The 25,749-nt window shown below is 43.3% G+C and overlaps 1 protein-coding gene across 3 annotated transcripts in view; it reads left to right on the forward strand.

Moving 5' to 3' along the window:
- Positions 1–4,625: 4,625 nt before the first annotated feature.
- The window catches only part of TBC1D9B (TBC1 domain family member 9B), a 38,148-nt gene continuing 17,024 nt past the window's right edge, over positions 4,626–25,749 (forward strand). Inside the window, exons 1-10 of one of the 3 annotated variants that reach the window (XM_084636752.1) lie at positions 4,626–4,957; positions 9,669–9,779; positions 14,890–15,008; positions 17,365–17,593; positions 18,242–18,500; positions 19,381–19,588; positions 21,920–22,132; positions 23,319–23,483; positions 24,325–24,475; positions 24,977–25,191. In XM_084636752.1, coding sequence (XP_084492878.1) covers positions 4,840–4,957; positions 9,669–9,779; positions 14,890–15,008; positions 17,365–17,593; positions 18,242–18,500; positions 19,381–19,588; positions 21,920–22,132; positions 23,319–23,483; positions 24,325–24,475; positions 24,977–25,191 — 1,788 coding nt within the window. In that variant the 5' untranslated portion in view covers positions 4,626–4,839. Of the gene's footprint in view, positions 4,958–9,668; positions 9,780–10,830; positions 10,917–14,889; positions 15,009–17,364; positions 17,594–18,241; positions 18,501–19,380; positions 19,589–21,919; positions 22,133–23,318; positions 23,484–24,324; positions 24,476–24,976; positions 25,192–25,749 lie in introns of those variants that run through there. The other 2 variants (XM_084636753.1, XM_084636754.1) reach the window with 2 other exon arrangements.

A 25,749-nucleotide genomic window follows, 5' to 3' on the forward strand; every position in this document is an offset into this window, starting at 1 on the left:
CTTATTCTTCTAGGTCAGGGCTGAAGCAGTTTGGTGGGGCAGGGGGGGAGAAGCCTGCACTGATGCTGTGCATGCAGTACCGGTGTTGTGAATAAAGAGAGGATTTTCATTTCCACCACCATTGATTTGGCACCTTTCACCCAAAAATACAGGAATTGAGGCAAAATAGATTACTTAATGTATTCATGCACATAACAACATCCAGAATCCTCTTCATTCTGTTCCAGTGCAATATTAGGGTCTAGGTTTAGGCTAGCTTGTTTCTAATACTAATAAATATTTTTATCATGGGTAGCTATATGAACACAGAAAATAAATGATCCCTGCCTTGAAGACATGCCACTGCCTAAAGAAGGTATGCCACTGCCTTCTTCCTGTGAGTTTTGCTAGGGAGAATGTGAGAAAGTGATTGCCAATGTTTTTCCTTCATGCCACTTTTGGAATCTGAAGAAATTCTCTCAAGTAACGGTTACAAAAATATGAAGGGAAACTCAACTGAGCATGAAAGTTCTCTGCAGATAACAGAGGGGAAATATCAGTATATCGTACTAATCAGGCTTCCTGCTTTGAAACAGACATTGTCCTTCGCAATGTTGTTGCCAGAAATGCCTTAACACATGAAAATTTTTGGAGTTAAGATGAAAGCTCCACAGGCCTGACCAGGTGTGTAACAGTTTTTAAAAGGCTGGTGTTTCAAATTTGAAGGGAGGTACTGGAGTGGAGGTGGTATGTACACTTTTCAGATAGAAGTATAAAATATCTTCCTAAATGCTCAATGGGGCAGATCAAGCCTTCAGAAAATAATCTAGATCTGTATACTAAATGCTAAGAGAGGCCCACGCAATGTGAACACTGAGTGCCTGGGGTGCATGTTGCAGTGGGAAAGCTGGCTGCCCTAGCGTCCAGGTTTTGCAGCAGTGCTGAGCCCATTCCACACAGCCAAGAAGAAACTGAACATGCTCCTGTTTACTAGGGACTGAAGCTGCTCTATGAAAACAAGAGAAGGGACCAGAATAAATGCTGGGAGTGGGAGTTGGATAAGAAGGCCTCTGCCATTTATAAAGCTGCTTTTGATGTTCCCTGCCATTATGTAGCAGTGCGGACAATGGGAAAGAGCATTTAAACCAGTGGTGGTTAACGTCAGCTTCAGTGGACCCCAAGGGGGCTGCCTGAAATTTTACTATAGAAGTGCATTACACTGGCAAATTATAGTTCTGCTGGAAAGGACATTCAAGTGCAAAAGAGGAAATCGGCATGAGTTCAGCAAATGCCTTTTGTAAAGTAACTTGCTGCAACCGCATTGTGTATGCTGACTCCATAAATTAAAGGAACAAGACGGAGGGGCACGGGCACCTATGCTTTCAGAATTAGCTTGCCAAAATATCCTCACTCTAGCTATGAAGCTGCTGTTGCTCCTTCTTTGAGCCCTGTAGCTGATAGCTTTGGGAGTCAGTGGAGCAAAGAGGCTGATCCTGATTCCTCCAAGAGAGACATGATGGCTGGAGAGACAAACTAGGGCAATGATTCCTGTTCCTCTGGGCTGAAGGGCTTATTGGTCCTATCCTTGTTCTTCCAGCTACTGTATGAGGGAGATAGAGTAGGAGACAATCCTTGCTCTAGATGGTAGATGTGAGGGGAAGGAGGCCAGAAACCAGGGACACTGAGTGATGAAAAACCTTCCCTCCTTCCTTCTTGTTTCTCCCTCAACAGAAAATGTCAGCCTTTTGGTCTCTGCACTGCCCCACCAAGTTGTTCCTCAGGAAGGCCCACTAGTCCATGATAACTGTGCTGTATCAATCCTGGGCTTCCTTCCAGGCACTTAGTTAAATCATCTTAAACCAGTTTTGGGCTGCTCCCTCCCAGCCCACACAACCTGCTTGGCTATCTCCTCTTTGACCCCTTCCTTCAAACGCACGTAAGGAGTTATCCCTATCTTTGTGCCTCTCAAAGCCTCCTGTCTATGCATCGTCCTCAGACTATCCTTGTGAGCCATTCGCCTGAGAACAGAAGTCCAAAATAGAATCATAGGACTGGAAGGGACCTTGAGATGTCATCTAGTCCAGTCCCCTGCACTGGTGGCAGGACTAAGTATTATCTAGACAATCCTTGACAGGTGTTTGTCTAACCTGCTCATAAAAATCTCCAATGATGGAGATTCCACAGCCTCCCTAGGCAATTTATTCCAGTGCTTAATCGCCCTGACAGTTAAGAAGTTTTTCCTAATGTCCAGTCTAAACCTTCCTTGCTGCAATTTAAGCCCATTGCTTCTTGTCATGTCCTCAGAGGTTAAGAAAAACAATTTTTCTCCCTTGGCCTTTTAACAAACTTTTACACACTTAAAGTCTTATCATGTCCCCTCTCAGTCTTCTCTTTTCCAGACTAAACAAACCCAGTTTTTTCACTCTTCCCTCATAGGTCATGTTTTCTAGACCTTTAATTATTTTTGTTGCACTTCTCTGGACTCTCTCCAATTTCTCCACATCCTTCCTGAAATGTGGGGCCCAGAACTGGACACAATACTCCAGTTGAAGCCTAATCAATGCAGAATAGAGTGGAAGAATTATCTCATGTCTTGCTTACACACAAATAAATGACCTGCAACTGCTGTATAACTGGTTAACTTACTATCCACAGACATGGACTACATGGTTCTTAAGTGAGTATCCAAATAGAGGCCTCACCCAGCACAGCTGTACTGTAGCAGGAGCTGTTTCTCATATGCCAGCAGGTATCATGGGTATTGATCCCTAGCTGCTGACCAGTATTCCCCAGGAAATGTAGGTGGCATTGGCAGGGAGGGGGCTGGGGAGAGCCGCTTCCTGTTTCCTCAGTGGCACAGGAGATGTTGGGGCAAATACTGTTTCGTGTTCCTAAGGGCCTGGGAATGGATGGCATGGGGGAAGATGCATACTCTCCATCATCTGGCAAATGCTGGAACACCACAACCTGCCCCCACAGGAAGGTGAGATTTTTGTTTGTTTTGGGGAGGAGGTGCACTTTCTGTGGCTTAAATAGGTGAAGGCAGCATGAGGAGGAGCCCTCCCTAATCCCTTTGCAGGGGTAGGTGGAATGCAGAGAGTTCCCTTCCAAGCTACGTTCTCAGGGGTTCCTTTACCAAAGAGGGCTGGGACATGGGAGCTGCTTCTTGTTGCCCAGAGGCTGCAGGTGGCATGAAAGGGATGCTCCTTGTCTGTGGTAGAGAGCATTACCCCCATTCCCAGAGGGTCACTCCCTGGGAGTAGGGTTATATTTAGTGCACAGCATACTCCAGTTTCCCCAGGAGGAGGGAAACTAGTCTGGCACTGTGAAGAGACACGAGAGGTGTAGAATAAGTGGGAGGCCTCTGGTGAAATACCACTACAGCTCGGTGTCCCCGTCTGCTTCCCTTCATTTAGCCCTGTGACCTTGCTCCCATCCCTGTTGTATCTTTAGTTGTCACCCGTACTTAATTGAGATCCTGGACCCTGTGGATCCTCCCCTTAGCCTGGTGGAGGTCCTTTAGTAGTGGGCGGCCTCTGCCCGCTCATCTCCAGGATCCTAACAGCCTGCTCTCTGACAAGGGGAGTGGAGGAGGCACTGGGAAGGAGGGTGTGTCCTATTCCAGTGGTGCCAACTCTCATGATTTTGTCGCGAGTCTCACAATATTTGGTGTTTTGCTTGAAGCCCCAGCTCCAGGAGTTGTGACTGCAATGGGAATCTCAGCTTTTGTTTCACAGAAAGTAAGTTTTTAAACCTCAGGGTGAGGGAGAAAAGCCTGAAAACGTGTCCTGAGTGCACCCTACAGGTTCAGACATCAGAAGGCAAATATAAAAGACCCTGATTATTTTATGAACAACATTCATGATTTGGGGGGTGGGCCTAAATCCTAATATTTGAGTGCTTAGGGCTGGCAACATTAAGCAGGGGAGGAAGCAGGGGGTTTAGGAGCTGGAGGCTGTGGCGGGGACTCCCTATTCTCTGGGGTGGGGTGGAGCTGGCCCACCATGGGCAACCTCTGTTGTGGTACTGGGGGAAGGGCTAGTCCTTTGTAAAGGGATGGAGGCAGGAGGGGGTAATCTCTGTGTGGCATTTTGGGGGCTATTCCCCTGGCGGTGATCGCTGTCTTGGCATTGGTGGGGGGGGGGATTCCACCCCGGTGGTGGGAGGATGGTGTCTGTGTCATAGGGAAGAGGGGCTGTTCCCCGCAGGAGGGTCTCTGTGGCACGGGGGTCTGTTTCACGGGCGGGGTGTCTGATGCACGGGAGGGGTCTCTGCAGCATGGAGGTCCGTTCCACGGGGTAGGGGTCTCTGATGCACGGGGGGGGGTCCTTTCCCTGGGGGTGGGTCTATGCGGGGGGGGGTCTGTTCCCCGGGGGTGGGGGAGGCTCTCTGCAGCACGGGGGTCCGTTCCGCGGGGTAGGGGTCTCTGATGCACGGGGGGGGGTCCTTTCCCTGGGGGGGGGGTCTCTGACGCACGAGGGGATCCGTTCGCCGGGGGTGGGGGAGGGTCTCTGCGGTACGGGAGGTCCGTTCCCCGGGGGGGGGTCTCTGACGCGCGGGGGAGGTCCGTTCCCCGGGGGGGGGGTCTCTGACGCGCGGGGCAGGGGAGTTGTTCCCCGGGGCTCGGGGACGGAGGCGGCCCTGAGCGGCCAACTCCCTTCCCGTCCGCCAGCGGAGACGTGCCGCTGGCGTGAGCCGGCCGGGCCGCCAGAGGGCGCCGCCCCCTCGGTTGCGCGGGCTGAGCTGAGTCGCCTCGGCCCGTCTGCTCAGCTCCAGCCGCGGCCCGGCCCGGCCCGGCCCGGCCCAGCCCAGCCTGCCCGAAGCCGGCGGCCTGGCCCAGCGCGGAGCGGAGCCGGCGCCATGTGGCTGGGCCCCGAGGAGGTGCTGCTGGCCAACGCGCTCTGGGTCACCGAGCGGGCCAACCCCTTCTTCCTGCTGCAGCGGCGGCGGGGCCACGGCAAGGGGGGCGGCCTGACGGGTGAGGGGCCGGGCGGGACCCGGGGCCGAGGCCGGGGTGGTCCTACGGTTGCTTGCGGCCGAGAGGGCGGGGCAGGCGGCCGCAGGGGTGCGGGAGCCGGGCCGGGGGCTGGCCTGACAGGGGAGCCCGGGGCGCCCCCAGGCGGGGTGAGGGGCGCCGGGGGGGAGGGATCCCTTCCCCGCCCCTTTCCTGCCCGTAAGGATCCTAGGCGGGGCGAGGGTCGTGAGGGCCGCCCGGCAGGGTCCCCATGGGGCGGGGTCCCTCTGCCTTATTCGTGGCCATAAGGGTCCCAGGTCTGGCTCCCCTCACGTGTAGACCCCCCCTCGCTTGCAAGGTGTGTGTGTTTGGTGAGCGACAGGACTGACGGGCAAATAGCGACATGAGCTGAGCTCTGCAGTGATCCCCAGTGTGCGTTTAGGGGCTGTTCCCCAGCCCCAGTTAGGTAGGGCAGGTAGGCCAAGGTGCGTGGATCGTAGGCTTGTTAAATTTCTAAACCGGCGCCTTTACCTGTTCTCTTTGGCTGCCCCGCCTCACTCTTGGGAGCCCTGACCTTAGACCATCCCCTGCTTTGCTGCACGGTGGGCTACCCACATTTGCCGTCCTTGCCTGTCAGCTGCCCTTCTCTCCAAATCCTCCCATTTCATGTTGAGATGCTTGATGTTGTTCAGAACTGTTCATTTCCACGTTATTCGCCTTCTTCCTCTCGTTCTTCTTGCATTTTCTGGCTTCCATTCAAGGGCGATCTTTGGTAAGCGTTCTTTTTCCATTCTCAGCACATGTCCCAGCCACTGATGTCTTCTTTTGTAGATTATTTGTGAGAGGGTACTTTGTCCAGTAATTTTTCTGACTTCTTCAATTCGTCTTCCTCTCTCTCTATGTTATTCCTAATATTCTTCTCAGACATTTGTGATGAAATGCATCCAGCTTTTGCATAACTTTCTTGGTAAGTTGCCATGTGTCACTGCTATATGTTGTGATGGCAATAATGCTTGGGAGAAGTTCCCTGTAAAGATCTGCAAAGCCATTTCATTGCCCTCCTTCCGCCTTAAAACTCTCCTTTGCCATAACACCTACAAAAATCATGATAAAGGTTAGGCCACTGGTTTGCTGTGACCACTGCCTGTCATGCTCACCAATATTGTCTCATTGTTTCTTTGTGCTGCTCTGTCTGTATCCACGCATTGCATCTTATACTTAGATTAGACGCTCTTTGGGGCAGGGACCATCCTTTTGTTCTGTTTGTACTGGGCCCTATTCAATCGGATCCTGGGTCATGACTGGGGCTTCTAGAAGCTATCACAATATAAATAACAATAATAGAAGTAGATGGAATTATTTTTTTCTGCATGGGAAAAGATGGTTGTTTGTATGATATTCATGTAGTCTTGACTTGCTAGAGTATCTTCCTTTCTGTGGATTTGTATGGTTGGCAGCCTTTATATGAGTACAAGAAAGGTATTATAGTTTTATTGTGCACTATGAGAGAGTGTTTTGTGATGTATGCAGTTGGTTTAGACTTTATTGTTATGAATATTTTGTTACAGTCGCAAAATTGACGTTGTTTACTGGTCAGTGAGAATTATTCATTTTATTTGTGTGTGCCAGATTTGGGTATAAAGTGTAGTGACGGAAGTGATCATAAAGGGTTTAACTATGATCAAAAACCAATGTGTGCAATCACTTTTAAAACATCCCTCAATAGAATACATACAACTTTCATTATGTGAAATGCAGAATTAGTTATGTAAATAATGCAAAATGTATAGGTCACATTTAAGCTAGTTTGTGAAATGTATAGTCAGTTTTTACATGTCAACACTAGTTCATCAAATGTATTCAATATAAGATGATGTAATATTTACACAAATTGCTGTAGTTGTGCATTTTTCCACAGTGTTTAAAGGCGAGGGTTTTTTATTCTGTTTATATAGTGTATATCAGTTATTTGAATAGCCTTAATTATATTTTTTTTATGTTGGAATTTCCTGTTTTCAAGAGAAGCTATAAGAATAGATGTATCTCTAGTGCTGTGGATTTCCTGAAAGTTTTAACATTTAAACTCGAGCAATTAAGTGACTGAACCTACAAGCCAATTTGGTTCCAGTGCAAACTTTTTTTAACATCTAAAAAGGATAGTGGCTGTCTTTGAAGCCCTAGACCTCTAGAAGCTACAGATAGGTATTGTCCTTGTTCAGCGCATCTGAATGTTTTGGGGGAGTAGAAGAACATAGGGTTATGACTGAGTCAATTAAGTACTTGCGCTCTTAAAAGTTGAAACAGTTCAGTTTTTAACCTGTTTTGTTTCAAATTTTACTTAAATTTTATTTAAAAGTTGTTTTGAAATGTTTCATTTTAAAAATGTTAAAACAAAGCATTTTAATTTTTTTCTAATTTCTCCCCTCCCTGCCCCATTCCTCTGACCAAAACAATTTGGTGAATTTGATACAAATTCACAAAGTGTGTAGTCAATCTGAAGCTGTGGTTTTTGGCAAAAAAAAAAAAAAAAAAAAAAAGTGTTGGATGAAAAATTTCCCCCAGCTCTAGGTGCAAATTACCATATTTAAAGTTGAACACTAAAATATTATCTCTCAAGCAGAAAGAAGAGCAGAAAATTCTTTCAAGTTAATTAGTGACATTGCCATGCGGATATAATATATCTATGAGATGTATAGATTCTATGGTGATGGACACTGCAGCAAACCCTAAAATAAGTAGACCTGGTACCAACAATTATATTAAGTTTTTAAGTTAAGCTTTACAGAAAAAATACAATGGATGTTAGAATTTTTTCCAAATATGATTATTTCTTTAAAATAATTTTAATAATAGTATAACAAGCATATCCTCTTAGCAGTAGGAGGAGACAACTAATTTGTATCTAGTTATCAGCAGATTAAAAAATTACCCCAAACAATTTCCATTACCTGTGTTTTCAAATATAGAGCTTGCAGGCAGCTAATTTAGAATTTGTGTTTAAATGATTCTTGTCTCTAGTTGGTTTTTTTGGGGGGGGGTGCGGGGGTTGTTACATTTATTTCAGTACTCATGTAGTATATATTGCTTGGGAGACTGGCAGCTATCAAAAATGAACAGTATAAATATACAAATGCTGAAGCCTCTTGTACTGGTTATATGTAATAGAGTAAGTGATAAACCAGGTTAGTGCTATTCAGTAGCATTGCAGGAGATAAATTTTAACCATTATCTAATCTTTTGAATCAGTATCAAAGTTCTCAGAGAGTTTCACTTCATCCTCTTCAATCATTTTCAAAAAAATGATTTCTGGGATGTAAAAATCATCAAGATAAATGTTTTGGCTTGAAATTTCACTCTGAAGTTAGGAGGAAGTGAAAACTCCATAAAATCTCTTTTGATCAGCATGAAGTCAGCAATTCAGGAAAACATCCATGTTCAGGTCAACGCTGAAGCAAGAGCTTAACTTTAAACATGTGCTTAAGTGTCCTAAATAGGGATGAACTAAGCATGTGCTTATGTGCTTTTTTGAATTGTGGCAAAGTCCTTCCGCATCCTGTGGGTGGGAGTCTGTAAGTCACAAAAAATAAGTTTTCTTTTGCCTTGCAGCCTGAGGATTCATTCTTTCTTGTGATAGGAGTGAGGGAAGTTGTTAGGCTCCTGATCCCTCTGTAACCTGGAAGGGAATTCTGTAACATCTTCTGATAGAAAGAGGATCACCTTTTAACATTCAGATTTAGCATCAGTTTAACAAACAACCAAACCACAAAACCAAACAGGTCTCTCCCCCCCCCCCCCGGCCCTTTTTCTGGCTGCTATCCCCAGTGTTATCAATATTTAGTTCCAAAAGTACTTTCCTTATTTTAGTACAGTTTCATACTGTTCATACCAAAGACTTCTCTGCTTGTGCAATCTGACCCCACTCCCATCTAAATTGCTAATTTAAGAAGTGATTAAATCGAATATGCCTTCTAGAACTGTCACCAAGACCTGCGAGCATTGGCTTTTGCTAGTATTTGCTCAGGTATTTCTCTCTATTTGGTCCTACTATGGTTGAGTTTATCATCTTAGCTGCTGCTTGCAAAGGTGGCACTGAAAGCTGTGGCCTACAAAAATCCTCTGCTGTATTACTTTGGGATTTTATCATCCTTAAAATCTCTCCTCATTTTATAAGAATATGAAATCTATAGGATGTATAACTTTCGGTTATTTTAATAATGTTTTAGTTTTAGTTCAATGAAAACTCTCTGGAACTACCCAAAAGTATTCTCCGTGTTGGGAACTGGTCTCCACCCCTAAAAACTTTATTTATATTTTTCAAAGAGGGCTTATGGTTTGAGTGCTTGCCATTTGAAAATTACTTATCTTAGACTTGAATATCTCCAGAAGAATTCTTTTCTGTGTGTTAATTACAAACACTTTCATAGGAACATCTCCTTCCAAAGAAAGTTTAAAGGGAGAGTGTTACCTTGAGGCTTATAATGGACATCTGAATGCAGTCTTAACTATGAAGTTATTAACAGTGAGCTGTAGCTATTCAGTACAGATAATTTGTTTGCTCCTATGACTGGATGCTCACCACACCCTCTTCCAAGACTGAAACACCATTGCTCACCTGTCCCCTAGGAATGCCAAGGGGTCATGCATATTGCTTCCACCATTGAGACTACATTTCTCCTTATCCCAATTCTCTTATCAGTGACTCACTTTGTTTATCTTCACATCTTTTGTTTCCTAGGTCTGCTTGTGGGAACCCTCGATGTGGTTTTGGATTCCAGTGCTAGAGTTGCCCCTTACCGGATCCTGCACCAGACTCAGGACTTGCAAATCTATTGGGCAGTGGCATGTGGTAGGTACTACTGTGATTACTGGCAGGTGGCTGCATACCTATCGTTGCACCGTTCAGACAGTGAGTTATACTAAGGCTGAATGTTACAACTGTCACAGGAGTTATGGATTTTTAATGTGTCCACAACTTTTTTGTGATGTGAACCAATTCATTAAGAACCTTGACAGCTCTTAAGTCAAACTTCCAAGCAATATGGGTTGCTAAAACTGGCTGAGCTCCAAAATCTGAGGTCCTGTGAATTCTCAGCGAGAGCTTTAATTTCTTCAGGGGTTGTGTGGATTCTCCCTCCTCTGAGGTGTGCATGTATGTCTGCATGCAGGGGCAATAATTTGGAGAATTTAACTGGGTTTACTAAGGACTCCTGTGGCAGGGCAACTGCTGTGCTATGATGTGCTCCTTGGTAGCAAAGCACAAAATGGGAACGTGTACAAAAATGGGGAAATGAAGGTTATTCAGGGCACTGATCAATACCCATGATTATCTCTTTACTATATTGTCGTGGCTTAGTCCTTTCCCGCCTAATTATAATTAGTGCGTGATTTTTCCTTTAACAAAACGTAATGAGAACTCCAGCCCCACGTATCATCTGCATCCCTTGTACTTGTAAAGCACCACTGCTGTACTGGAATCTTACCATTCCTTACTGCACAAGCCAGGTATGAGTTGGATAATATGCCCTTTTAAAGGCTATGATCAAGTGTCTTGATGTGTTTGGTCTTTTGGCGCCGAGATGAAAGCCTTATCTGTGTCTCTTGGACCGTGAAGTACAAACATTGTCTACTAAGTTATATCTGATAGAGAAGTTTGGTTATTGAGAGGCTTTAAGTCCTACCCACTGATGAGGAGAAAACTGTATTCAATTCAACCTTATGGGTCAGATTGACCAGTGTATGATGGGAAATCTTTGCTGTAGGGAAGTAAAATGTGAGCCTAAAAATAATCTCCCTCTGATCCCACAAATATCAGTTTCTGCCCCTGTTCCCCTCCTTCCTCCAGATGGCCACGCAGTCTCTCCTGTAGAGCTGCTTAAAGCCTACAGGAGTGGAGAAGCTTAGAACTGCTGCGTTCCTCCGCAGAAACCCATCAACTCCCATTTGTGGGGAAGAAGATACAGGAAGAAAGCAGGAAAGCAAAATGGTGGGTGAGAAACTCAGAGCAGAAGGAAGCAGCATTTTTATGGATGTACATGATGCAAATTGGGATTTGTATAGCAATGTGACAATAGTAAATTGTGCAACTAGCCTCAGAATCTCATTATGCATGGAGCCCTGCATCTAAGGAAGAATGTAAAGTGCATGGGCAACAACATTAGTATCACGCTGTCTGGCGTGCCTCACCACTGAGAGTGACTATCTCAGGGAAGGCTGTCAGAAAACAAGGGCAGACACCCCAAACTGGTGATATGTTCTATAATGAGATTTCACCAAGCTAGTAAAAAAATGTGAACTCCTGGATCATTGTAGCAGTCTTACCATGGAGTCACAGTCAGTCCCCTTAGCCTCTCCAGCCTATCTTGCCATGCAGACAAACTGAACTTTGTGATAAAAGGTTATTAAAACCAAAAATCACACCACATCAGGTTTCTCCCCAGTCCCAAAATCACTTACCCCCAGATCAGTTGGTACTCTGGATCTTACACCAAAGACAACACTGGCAGCCAGTTCTTTAGTAAACTAACTAAAGGTTTATTCTCTAGAAAAGGAATTAGAGTTATTGAGAGCTTAAAGTAGGTAAACCATTGTTTGTAACTCCAAATGGTGGTAGTGATGTGATAGACTGCCAGTTTCCCAAAAGTTTTTTCCCGGGCTACCCAGAATAATTCTGGGGTTCTCAGTCTTCTCATTCAGTTATTCTGCCCTGTTCTATTCTGCCTAAATATATACTAATCCATTTAACTCCTTTGATATTCACACACAAGTGAACTGGCCTACGGCTCTGGCCTGAGTTGGTTTATCAGGGTCACAATTAGCTTCTGAGTTAACTACTTTAATCCTTGAATTACCTCTAAGGAATGCAGTTTTGTGGGCTAAAATGAAATATATAGCAAGTATTTGGTTGCTGATAAAATGATTAAAATATACACTTTAGAGAGAAGACATCTTTATTTACAGGGTTTTTATATTGATGTAAGAAAAAAGAATGAAGAAAATTACAGGATGTTATTACATATGTATATTTAAGGTTGTAAAAATAGTATATATAAGGTGCTCTAGTTGAGATTGAAATAACGTGATATGGTATAAATATGAGTGGACAGAGTTATAGTTGTATATGCAACCTCAACTTTTGTCCTTGATTATTGAGTGATTAACTGTAAAGTCCTAACATTCTTGTAACATAGTGCTACTATGGAACAATAATACTCTGCATGACTCTAGTGTCTTTCATAGAAAGATCTCAAACGATAATTAAGGGTCAAGTTCCTTTAAAGTCACACAGCAAGAACTCAAGCTCCTGGAAAAAAAACCAGAATTCCAGATTCATTCCCATGTTATAAACACTATGCTTCCTCCAAGTCCAAGGCACCAAGCAGATACTCAGGTGCCTTTGGAATAAGTCATTTAAGATTGTGTGATACTTGTAGTTTCAAAACATGTATCAGTGGTTAAAGTTAGGCTGCCGGTAAACTTCTTCTTTCCTCCTGGCTTTGTGTATATTTCTCTATACTCCATTGACCTAGTGAAGACAAAATTCATGGTCCCCTGAGCAGTATTTCTTGCTGATTCTAGTTTCTGGTTTCAGATCTTGAGTTTGTTTTGCTTTGTGTAACCACAGACAAGCTGGGGTAGTTTCATTGTTAGGTGTCCAACTATAGACCTTTCAGCTGTGACTCATTTGTTGCTGAGGTTGCCTCTTAACAAGGTAAGAAATAAACCTTGTGTAGAGTAAGAGCTTCAGGGAGCTTTGTATCTTCCCTTGACGCCCCTTCGCCCCCTTTCTTTCATCAACCCTGGTGCAGGTGTTATACCAATAAAATAAAAACCAGCAGGATCTTATTAAAGGGGATGAGACAAAGTGTCACATTTATTGTGAATACAAAAAGAATCATAGTAGGCAGTCAGTTATAGCTATAACATTTAATTCAGTTTCACATTCATTCACAGGTTCGTTCATACACACACACAAAGGTTCTGCAGCTGCTGTATAGTTACCAGTCCTGAATGTAGCTTGAGTTCGTGGCTTGGGTTCGTAGCTTGTGGCGGCTAACTGGAAAAGCAGGAAAGCCGGGCACAAGGAAGAGCTGGGTCTCTGTTGGGCATGCACTGATGCCCTTCCATGTTGGCAGCAGAATGTTACCCTCCAAAGTCTATAGGTCTTGCTGTGTCACGCTGCCTCTGGGTCCGGTGTGATTGATCACCCGTCAATTGCAGACCTGACTTTCAGCCTAGGACCTGGCTTTGATGTTTTTCAATTGTACTTTTGTTCTTTTCTTTTGAGGGTGGACTCCTCTTTACTTTGTCAGGGCTGTTGTCTGCATCTTCAGCCGTTGTGTGTTTACACTTTATTTCATCAGGACAGGCTGGGGCTGGAGGTTGATTCCATTATCCATACATACCTCATTCACACATCTAAACTAAACTAATAAGATTACAGCAGGGTTTTGCAAAAATGAAGGTTACAGCAAGCTTTTACAAAATGAAGTGACCATTTTAAAATGGCGTTTGGGACAAGTTAAAATGGAATTTGAGTTACAATATGGACAAGTTTAAGAAATGGCAAACAGTGAACAGAAGTTACAATATAGATAAGTATAATGAATGACAAACAGTGAGCAGAAGTTACAATGTTGAAACAGTGTAAGTTTCAGTGATTTAAGCAGCAAGTGGATTGAAAGTGAAACTCAATTAGCCAGTTATTGGGGTAACTGCTTTTAGGAATGAATGTAGTTTCATTTATAAAACTTTGCTTATGAAGTTATATGAATAAAGTGAACAATTAAAAACAATTTCATTGATCAGTTCTACACAGTGGCTTCTTTGCCTGCATAGAAATTTCTTGGTAGGATGGATGCTGTGTCATTAAAGCAATTGAAATGTTCACCTACACATTTTTAGGAATCCCATTTCTATTCTGTTTTCCATTGGGAGTGAGTCCTGTACATAATTGAAGTAGGATTTTAGAACTTACTGGAATTTAATTGAGGAGGAAGTTTACAAACATTTTAGATTTAAACATAAATTGATTAATCTTTCAGTTGCATTTCATTATATTTCTTACTTTATCTGCTAACTACCAAAGTTCTTAGTTTTTCTGTGAAGGCTTCCGTCTATCGTCTCTGCTTTCATACTGCTCTGAAGTTATAACAATGAATATCTGACATAACCATTTCCATTACTTGATGGTTCTGACTTGAATGCAAAGTTGAGCCTGGGTGGAAAGGGAGAAATCTCTTACTAAAATGTAAATTTCTGAAATAAATAGCTAAAGGAACAAAACCACTGGCCAGCTACCCTTTCTGTAGAAATGTCCCCTCCTCCTAATTTGCTCCAGCATGAAAGGGGATTTTAAGACTTGAAACTTGCTGATGTAGCATTAAAGTGATTGACAAACAAGCTTCTTTTGAAATAAATAAATTGTGCCAAACGTCCCAAATAAATAGCACAGCAGCATTTCAAATGTGAATGTTTCACATTTGCCCTTGTTTGTTTATTTCAGGTCCATCTGCTCTCTCCTAGCAGTCACACACAGCATTGGAGAATAGCGTCAAACTGCAGGGATCCAGCAAGTCCTATTTTTCTGAAATTAGTTTGTATAACGTTTTCCTAATATTCTACAGAGTGTAAAATACTAATTAAGAATTAAGAAAACTTTTCCAAGCTGTGTGATTTGGAGAAAAATGGGACTTGTACACTTGCAGACAGGCTGACCTATAGTGTGCGTGGCTGTCAAGAGAAAGTGCTGCTCATCGCTTCTAGGAGGACCTGGCAATGGTGACAACAGTTTGACTTTCAATATATTATTTTTTTAAATGACTCCCTAGCATGGGTGTAGTTGACTGGTTACAGGTGCCCTGCACACTGTTTTCTGCAGTGATGCTTTTATTTGTTTCCTACTGTGAACTTGCAAGAAGAATGGTGTTCTGACTATTTCCTGTTTGTTCCCCCATTAGGCTCATCTCGTAAGGAGATCACAAAGCATTGGGAATGGCTAGAAAATAACTTGCTGCAGACCCTCTCCATCTTTGATAATGAGGACGACATCACCACTTTCATAAAGGGCAAGATACATGTAAGGGGCACATGTTTCCCTGCAGGTCATGGGGAGGTGGTGTTGAGATTTTTTACCTTTTGGAGTGGAAAAAAATTCCCTATAGATATTTCCAACTTCACCCTTCTCTGGACATATGTATGCTTCAGATCTTCATATAACTTATACTGTTTTATCAGTACTATGTTATTACTGCAGTAGCTCAGGATTAATACATACTGCAGTAGAAATCATGTGAAAAGGGCAGATCTCAAAGAGTAGCCTGCCTTTGAGAATTCTCCTAGTGCAATAACTCAATAAAACCTGCTGCCTTTCGGACTTTATCCCAGTGAGCTGTATCTTTGGAGAGAGAAACAAGAGGACCACCTTGCACTGCTCTGACCTCCCCCATGTTTGTCACCAGATAATTCTAGCCTGTAAACAATGCACTTTCCCTACTAGGACTATCTAGTATCTGTCTCTGGTGTAAAGTGATTGTATCCTAATTCCCACTGTGCTGTGTTTCAAACACACACTAGTATCTTTGCTGGTTGAGGGGTTAACTAAGAAAGAGTCAGTGTGAACTGTAAGTGGGTGGGGCCTTTGATTTTTTGGGAGACTGAGTAAGTAATCTTGCCCTCCTGGTGTGATGAGGGTAGTCAGCTTTTGCCCAATTAGTAAAGACCATGAAGGAGGTAGATGGACGAGGTCTCTGAATGCCTGACTTTGACAGTTTCTCACTAGGAATATTATAGTAGTAAAGACAGCCTGAGAATGTCAGAAACAGTGCTTTTGTCTCAGCATGTTGATATAGATTATTAATTCCCTAGATGATCTGGGTCCTCATTTTCTGAGATTTCCTCTTCCCTTGTGTTTTATAGCAACAGTTGAACTTGGTGGTTGTGCCTTCACTGTCAGTCCCTAGATCCAAATGACCATGGGTTGCTGGCTTTTTTGGTGAAGGGCCTTTAACTCTGGAATTTGCTTTCCTGGTAGTGCCCAAAGTTAAGCTTTGGAAGCAGTGCAAAGCTCCCCTTCCTTATTTTGGCCTTTGCCTGAAGTCTAGGGCGGAATAGGTTATCTGTATTTTGGTTTGGTAGAGGGAGGCATAGTTGTAGGTCCAGCCATAGATACAGTTGTATCCACATTTCTAAAAATTGAAAATCAAGCTGTTTATAAACTAGATTGTAGATTTGAGAATGATGCTAGGAGCTGATGTGATGATCCATCCTCTAGAGAGATGGAGGTGATAGGAGCAAGAAATAACTAACATGGGCAGCTTGGAAAAAGTACCATTACCCATGCAGTGGCTCTGCCATCAAGGCTGCTGACTCTCTAACAGAGAAGGGCAGCTGTGCTTGCTGAAAAGGACACTGTATGCACTGATAAGCTAAGGAACTGATCTATTTTTAGAGTCATCCTATCCTTAAAATAGATATGTGAATGTTCCAAAAAAATCCTTCCAATAGAAATAAGAAAATGGCACACATTTCTGAGTCACAAATTGGTGTATGCTCCTGGATATTGGTAACACAGAGGCAGCTTCTTTTTCAGCATCTTAGCTGTTGAATTTGAATTTTTTAAAGTGGGGGGGAATACTTGATTTTCAGGGTAGGAAGTGCAAGTTGTGGACCATTATCAAGGAGAGCTCTTTATATTTTAACCTATCAAGTCTGATAGGGTCTGTTTTTCTGAGGTCCTGAGAACATGTAACTCCCATTGAAGTTATGTAAGTTGTAGTTGCTTGTTGTCTCTGAAAATCAGACCCATAGTGTCACTGTAAGTCAATGGTAGTTTTTTTAAATGGTATTGAAAGGGGAGATAAAAATCTCCATAAAGTAGGAGTGACTTGTTACTGTAATCTAGAAAACAAAACATCAAGACATCATTGTTAGTTGTGACTGTGAAAAATTGTTTTTCTTGAGACTCCTTTGTATCTTTGTCAGGTTCCTTGCCTGCTTCCCACAACTCTTGCTTGGGTTACTGTCAGTCTTTTCCTTCTGGTTAAACAGGATAGGACAGAACTCTCTTTAACGCCCATTGGTGCTGTCTATGGAACTCCAAGCCCTCTAGGGAGCATGCTTACTCTTCAGCAGTACCAGGAATTCACCTCAGGTCTCCTGCATGGCAGTATAGAGTGCTAACTCTGAGTTACTAGGCCAGTCATGAGAAGGTCACTGAGATGTTATTTATGGACACTAGCTTTCAGTGTGTGTTCAGGCACAGGTTCTGATTTGTTGTTCTTATTAAATGTCTTTGTTTTGCCTTTAACCTGGATCTGGTGCTGATTCCCTTGCCATGTTCTTTCTCTCTGTCTCTGAGATTGTGCTACTTTAAAACTGTAAGTGAAGGCAGCACTGATTTTTCCACTTTCCATCATCCTCTCCTCTCCCTTCAGGGCATTATTGCTGAAGAGAACAAGAATCAGCAGCCCCTGGGTGAAGAGGATCCAGGTAAATTTAAGGAGGCTGAACTCAAGATGCGAAAACAGTTTGGAATGCCTGAGGTGGAGAAGCTAGTCAATTACTATTCTTGCAGCTACTGGAAAGGGCGTGTTCCAAGGCAGGGCTGGCTATATCTTACTGTCAATCACCTCTGTTTCTACTCCTTCCTGCTGGGCAAAGAAGGTAAGTTATCAGCTTGCTATGTGCTCTTGTCTGCCACTTCCCCCTTGATATAGTTGATCATTGGTGTGGGCTTTTTTGGCTGTTTTTAATTTTTTTTCCCCATGGGAATCTTCTTTTAGCCCCAGCACACAGCCTTCAGGTCCCGCTTACACTTGTCATCTAGCTTTCTCATGACTTTATGGGTAGAATTCTCAAAAGCACATAAAGTGATCAAGAAGCCTGTGGCAATGTCTGCACTTCCCTGTAACTCCCACATGTTGACACTGTGGACGCAAACTAAAAGGTTCGCATTAACCTAGTGCTGTTTGCGGTTCTTTATTGGAGTTTTGAGATCTTGATGGCATTTGCCTCAGGAGTTACTCTGTTGCCCGTAGTTATCTGCTATGGATGAGATATGAAAATCTGAGGAGATATAATTAGGAGTATGCACTAATTCGGCAACATTCAGGTAGGATCCAGTATTGTTTCATAGACCAGTTATTGTCAGACAGTGCTTTCTTTATGGTGAGGCACTTGGGAAGAAAAAAACTGCCCAAGAGTGGGAAAAGAAATAGTAAGTCTTGCTTGCTGCTTTGACTTCTCTCCTACTGGCTATGTGTGTTTTGCATCACATTGTAATTGGTGGGTTTACTTTGGGTGCTTCCCTAGTGACCCTGATCGTCCAGTGGGTGGACGTGACACAGCTGGAAAAAAATGCCACACTGCTGTTCCCTGAGTGCATTAAAGTGAGTACCAGGGATAGCGAGCTTTACTTCTCCATGTTCCTCAACATCAATGAGACCTTCAAGCTGATGGAACAGCTGGCCAATATCGCCATGCGGCAGCTATTGGACAACGAGGGCTTCCTGGAGGACAAGTCCCTTCCCAAGCCCAGCAAGCCTCTAAAGAACATCTCTGCACTCAAAAGGTGTGTGTATCTTCCAGCAGTGGAAATGGGAAGAGGGGAAGGGAGGAGCAGGAGAGTCAAAGAATGGGCGTACATTATTTAGTAATATATGGATTAGCACCTGAGGCCCAAATCTGAATCAAGGCTTGATTACTTTAGGTGCTACATAATCTCTGACATTCCCCCCTTGTAGCTATGCTCATTTTTGTCCTGAGTACAATTCATCTATATTTTAGACAAGTTCAGTTTTCCCCCTGTGCATGAAGGCATAGACTGGACTTTCAATGATCCCTATCTGAAAATAATCATGTAAGCAGAATTTGCTTCTATTGGAGATGACTTCATCTACAATGCCTTCTGCTTTGGTACAGTAATGCATTTGGGGAAGGGCAAGGCATGCAACTATTTAGAAGCATGCTTTCAGGATCCCTATATTTCCCCCCAATCCTCTGCTCTGATCTCCTTTTTTAAAAAGGTGAGGGTCTTTTAAAAAAATCATAGTACGCTTATAGCATTTTACATCTTCAAAGTATTGTACAAATTTTAATAGTACCACTGTTTTGGGATGGAAGGTTGTACAGTTGTTTAAATCCATCTGTTTCAACCTTGTGATGATTTCTCTCAAAGTATTTATGAGAGTAAGGTATATTTTATGTTTATGAGATGCATCCAAGAGAAACCTTGTTTTATCTTTTAAGTACTTGTGCTCCAGAGAATGTGTGGGTGTTGTGGTATATCTCAGTTGGAGAAGTGAACAGTGTGAAGACGAGAGGCACTCTTGCACACTGAGACTGGAATGAACCTTTGGTTGTGTTGTTTCCTTCTTAGGATTTTGAGAATGGAGGGTGAGGCCATTCATGCCTCCCAGTGTGGGGATTACCCTTCTCTTTTTTCCCCCCAGAGATCTGGATGCTCGAGCCAAAAATGATTGGTACCGTGCCACCTTCCGGCTGCCCAAGGATGAACGCCTGGATGGACATACAGACTGCACCTTGTGGACTCCATTTAACAAGATGCACATACCTGGCCAGATGTTTGTTTCCAACAATTACATCTGTTTTGCCAGCAAAGCAGAGGAGGCCTGTCATCTCATCATTCCACTCAGGGAGGTGGGAACCTATTAAAATGAAAAGCCACTTATGCATCAGGACTACAAGCTTTTGGTCTTTAGCTTTTGGGTGTTTCTGGTGCTTACAGGTTGTGAATCCTGACTCTTGACCACAGTTAATCCATAGGCTAAGAACATAAGAACAGCCATACTGGATCAGACCAATAGTCCATCTAGCTCAGTATCCTGTCTTCCGACAGTGGCCAATGCCAGGTGCTTCAGAGGGAATGAACAGAAGAGGTAATCATCAAGTGATACATCCTCTGTCACTCATTCCCAGTGTCTGGCAAACAGAGGCTAGGGACACTTCAGAGCATGGTTTTGCATCCCTGTTTGTCTTGGCTCATAGCCATTGATGGACCTATCCTCCATGAATTTAGCTAGTTCTTTTTTGAACTCTGTTATAGTCTTGGGCTTCACAACATCCTCTGGCAATGAGTTCCACAGCTCGACTGTGCATTGTGAAGAAATACTTCTTTTTGTTTTAAACCTGCTGCCTATAAATTTAATTTGGTGACCCCTGGTTCTTGTGTTCTGAGGAGTAAATAACACTTCCTTATTTACTTTTGCCAGTCATGATTTTATAGATCTCTATCGGATCCCTCCCAGTTGTCTCTTTTTCAACTGAAAAGTCCCAGTCTTATTAATTTCTCCTCATATGGCAGCTGTTTCATAACCCTAATAATTTTTGTTGTTTTCTGTACCTTTTCCAATTCCAGTATATCTTTTTTGAGATGCGGTGACCAGATCTGCACACAGTATTCAAGATGTGGGCGTACATGGATTTATAGAGAGGCAATATGATGTTTTCTGTCTTCTTATCTATCCCTTACCTAATGATTCCCAAATGGTTTCACCAGAAATGACAGTTTATTTAGGTACTGGGGGATTCTTTCATAATGGGCAATGTTTCTAGCAAAAGACTGAGATCAGTTCCTATTGAAAGAGAAATCTGTCTCCAAAACCTGAGTAACAGGGAAGGAAGCAAAGGTAGAGTACACATGCAAATATTTTCTTCAGTAACCATGAGACTGCTGACTAGTAAGTTTGTTTCTTATCCAGTTCTGGAAGTATCCATAGACAAGTCAAACTTTCAGTGCTTAACAAAGTCTGTTCAAAGGACATTGTGACTGTTGGTTTATTTTGTTTACGTTTTAGATTTTGTTTTTCCTCTCCTGTTTGTAAAAGAAAGACCTCTTAGCAGCTTGAAAGTAGCATTTTTCCCCCATGCCACTTTGTCCGTTCCCATTTGGCAAACAGATTTTTTTCTATTTTTAATTAAACTGAAATGCATCTTGCTTGCGTGCCATCATTAATGAAATCTGCACAGCTTCTTCAATAGAACTCATTAACAAAGAAGGAAGGGGGAACAACAATAACAAAATATTTTTTCTGTAGCTCTTATAAAAAATAAGCTTTCAGGGTGTCTTGCTCTGTTTTGTACTAGTGGAGATAGGGCTACTGTTGGAGTATCGGGCACAGCTGTTTGTGCCCAGTGCAGGTGAGCACACTTTTCTGTCTTGGCATTCTCTCTCCTATTCTAGAAAAGTAGCATTTTTTTTAAAAAAAGAAAAGGAGTACTTGTGGCACCTTAGAGACTAACCAGGTTATTTGAGCATAAGCTTTCGTGAGCTGCAGCTCACTTCATCGGTGAGCTGTAGCTCACGAAAGCTTATGCTCAAATAACCTGGTTAGTCTCTAAGGTGCCACAAGTACTCCTTTTCTTTTTGCAAATACAGACTAACACGGCTGTTACTCTGAAACCATTTTTTTTAAACAATCTCTTGTATTTTCTTATTTTGTTTACACACTCAATTTTGTAAATAGGAAAAAAGGCAAAATCTTATTCACACTGCATATGTTTTTATTCTTTCAATTTAAAAGGGTTCTCAGCATCTTGATGGGGGGCAGTGAAAGGTCTGTCCTTCAGCTGAGGAAACTGAGGAAAGCCCTTTGATCTTTCTGTATAAACCAGAGCACATGGCAGGCATGAGGAAGAAGGTGTTAAAACAGCAAAGTAAACTCCTCTTTGTGGTGGTACTTCATCAGTTTTCTCCCCCTTCTTTCCACAACAGGCGCCACTATCATTCCTGTAAAAACCACATCAGCTACAGCAGAGGCTGCTGGCTTAGACCATCTTGCATGTGTCTTTTTAAATGATTTGATGATGGAGTTGATGTGTTGGCAAAAATTAATACCTGGAGGACAATCCAGGTTATAAATGTTTTATAGCAAATTAAATTTGGACCTGCGTCTCAGAGTCCCTTTTAATGATCAAATGGAAATGATGGAGACCTGCTATATCTAAATTGCCTGTGACTGTCTTTTCCAGGTGGCAGTCGTTGAGAAAGCAGACAGCTCCAGTGTCTTGCCCCGCCCTCTCTCCATCAGCACCAAAAGTAAAATGACCTTCCTCTTCGCCAACCTGAAGGACCGAGATTTCCTGGTACAGAGAATCTCTGACTTCTTGCAGAGAACACCATCAAAGAAATCGGATGGCAGTGGCAGAAAGTGGAAGGGGAGCTTCAGTGACACTGGATGTGAGGTACTAGAGCAGGGTTCTGGAGTGGACTTTCCACCTTTCCAAAGAGATGTTTGTTGCATTGTCTACTCCAGGAAATGGCATCTTCCTATCAGACTCCTACTCTGAAAGCTGGAGGCTGATTAAGCTCTGACATTTCAGGTCTTTATAATGAGGAACAGTGGGAATAAGACCTATTTACATCAATTTCTCATTTGCATCACTATTCTCGGCAGATTAGGGAAGTTACCCATTCATTGGTTAGAGTTGCATTATAATTTCTCAAGATAAAGAAAGCTAGAGCCTGAGCATCACAGAGAAAATGGTGTTTATGCTGGGGGAGTGCTGTTGGCAAGGGGAAAGGAAGTAGACTGCATCTATTTCTTTGAAAGGCAGGGGAAGAGAGAGAGAGAGGCTGAAATGTTAGACTAGATTCTCTGGTCTGCTGTACCCCTTCTGCACAGTCAGTCAGTGTAAAGGGAGCAAATACCTCCTCCTAAATCCCGTGCCGGGGATACCCTCAGAATGGGACAATCCCTAGGGAGCGTAAAGCTTCCCTTTCCACAACTCCTGGTGTGAGGGACATGTCAGGGTGGGCAGGGGAAGTGGCCAGAGCTAAATATGCTCTGGTAATCCCCAGCTGGCACAGTTTGGAGCAGCCTCTAGTGGCCAGTATACTAGAGCATATTTTGTTACAGTCAGTGAGATCTGGACACAGCAGAGGATGTGGCCCAATGGGTCTCTTAAGGATGCCTGAGACAATAAATCTTAATACATTCATGGATTATGGTTGAAGATCGTAGAATAGTTCTTAAAGCTAAGTAATGGATAGCTCTGGGGACTGGTAATGAGATACAGACGTTCTTACTTTTAGGTTAGTGGCCAGAAGTGGCATTACTACTGTTAGGTAGCCTGTTGGCCATCTCCATCTAATCTTTGTTGGCAGGTCTCCACATCACAGCTGGCACCTTTGGTAGTCTGGGTAGAAAGGGGAAATATAGAGTGGGCTTGGAGATGGAGCTACCTTTTACTCTGGGTAGCGGTCCCTGCAAGGGCTGGGTTGAGGGGTATTGGTTGGGCAGCATGGAGAAGTCGGCATGTTTTGTAGAGAGGACTTCAGTGTAGTATTTGACCACACAAAATGTGCTTGCAAAATAAACAGTAGAAGCTTATTATGCTTTTTTTCAGACTATATATTTTTGTTCTTCAGGAGTTTCCAGAGCTCTCTTCCAGCAGTCCACCTGCAGTCAGCCCAACCTCTACTCTCAGCAACCAGTTGGTCCCCAGCTTCTGTACAGGGGATGTGCCAACGGCCTCCCAGGGGCTACTCAAACTCTTCAGGAGAAACTCCGAGGAGCTCTTGGGACCCAAAGGGGTATACAAGCTGCTTACATTTAATGGAAAACAATTAATTGCAAGGAGTTTGGTGTTTAAGTGAATGCAGACTAGAACAGACAGGCATAGTGAAAACTTCCTCGTTCTTCATTCTGTACTCCAAAGCTCCATCAGTGCATCTGCCCACTGACCTGTTTCACCAGCTGCAGTTCCATTGCTAGGCTCCCATACAGCTCTGGAAATGCATTGGAGCTGTAACCCAAGCTCTATCTTGATTTTCCAGTCGTGGGCTACTTGAGCAAAGACTGCCAATTGTGCTAAATTATTGTGCTATGTTGATAATTATCCATTGAGTCAGTTTCGCTCTCGCTTCAGATTTCCAAGAGCTTTAGCCTGGGTACGGGGGACGTAGTAATTTTAACCATGTAGTAAGAGAACACCCTGACTTGGTTACATGTGTGTTGTAGATGAGACATAAAATGTAGATCGAGGCCACCAAAATCATTTCACTTGTGATCTATTTAAAATCAGATCTTTAAGATGAAGGGTGATGTGTCATGACGACAGTGCCATCCATCACATCCTAGACTAGCACCTCTTTATTCAAGTAAAAGCTGTATCAATGTCACGTTTCAACCTACTTGCTTGCACCTTTTGGCAGTGAATACTTAGAAACTTGATACAGATGATCAGTTGTTCATAAATTATGTATATAGTGAATGTAGCACATCAAAGAATAAGCAAGAGGAAACAGTTTAAATGTGGCACTGTATTTCCTTTGTCAAGTACAGGCTTGAGTATTCTGAAACCTCTCATTCTATAGGTGAACTTGACGAAAATGCTTTAGTCCATCCAAAGGCTCTGTTTGTTTTTCCTCTTAGGCAAAGGAGAAGATGAAGGAAGAGTCATGGAATATTCATTTCTTCGAGTATGGGCGAGGAATGTGTATGTATCACACAACCAAGACCCGTGAATTGGTACTAAAAGGGATCCCAGAGAATCTTCGTGGAGAGTTGTGGCTCTTGTTCTCAGGTAAAAGGCTCTACTGTACACTCGAGACAGTTCCCAGGTAACGGGTAGCCCTTCTGCAGTTAACAAATATGAGGCCTTCTGCAAATTTCCGATGTTGCAAGAGTTAAATGTTCATATCTAAGTAGATCACATTTATTTCTAAATTAATCATTTACTCCCCGGTGTACTCCAGCTGCATGAAGCTTTAGAGAGACCCAGTTTCTCTCTCAATCTGAATGCAGTAGGCCAGCAGGTGCTTTCTGAAGAGACTATGATCTGTTGCCTGCTAGGGCTGCATGACAGTACAGTGAAAGGAAATTCTCTCTTTTCCCAGGTGCTACAGAGTCGTCTTTGTCCGAATTGTGACATTTAGAAGCTGGGGAATTACCTGATTTATCTGCAGATTTGTTTCTGAACTTTGGGATCTGCTTGTATTCATTTGAGTCTGTGTACCGTCCCCTATCTGCCCCTTCACTGAAACTTTGGGGACAAGTGAGTGAAGCAATGCCTTTGTCATTGTAGGGGCCTGGAATGAGATGGTGACGCTTCCTGGGTACTATGCAGAGCTGGTGGAAAAGTCAATGGGGAAATACAGCCTTGCTACAGAGGAAATTGAGCGAGACCTGCACCGTTCCATGCCAGAGCACCCTGCCTTTCAGAATGAGTTGGGGATCGCGGCCCTTCGGAGGGTCCTGACAGCTTACGCGTTCCGAAACCCCACAATCGGGTACTGTCAGGTAAGAGGGGAGTATGGATTGTCCCCCCACGCTTTGGACATTACTGAGAGTCAAACCCCCATTTTAAAGAAGTTTCACACTGGAATTTGGGATCCTCCTTGATGATGCCCTTATACTCCAGCGCTAAGGCAGGGGCTGCTGTGTTGTAAAACTGTAACTGTCCTTTGGATGTGATGTTAAATCCATTTGTTCTGCCTATCAGAGTGGGGCAGCGGAAGCGTGCTGGGCCCATAACCCAGAGGTTGATGGATTGAAACCATACTCTGCAAACTTGGGTTTTATTACTTACAGCCCTGGAAATAATTCTAGTGGCTGTGAGCCACAGAATATTTTATTAGATTGGGGAGAGCCCCAGTGTCCTGGCTAACTTTTTCTCACTCAATAAAAGCACCTTCTAGTTTCCTAAGTAGTGCACGAGAACTAGCTGAGATTATGAAGACAGCTGTATTGACCGTGCACAGCCTGCACCAAACTCATTTGTAAACTGCTACAGGATATCCAGAGTATGTAGAAGCTGAATTGTTTTATCTATCCTTTGGATATTTACAGCCTCCTTCA

The sequence above is a fragment of the Lepidochelys olivacea genome, assembly GCF_965140295.1.
Source record: "Lepidochelys olivacea isolate rLepOli2 genome assembly, chromosome: 8".
NCBI lineage: Eukaryota > Metazoa > Chordata > Testudines > Cheloniidae > Lepidochelys > Lepidochelys olivacea.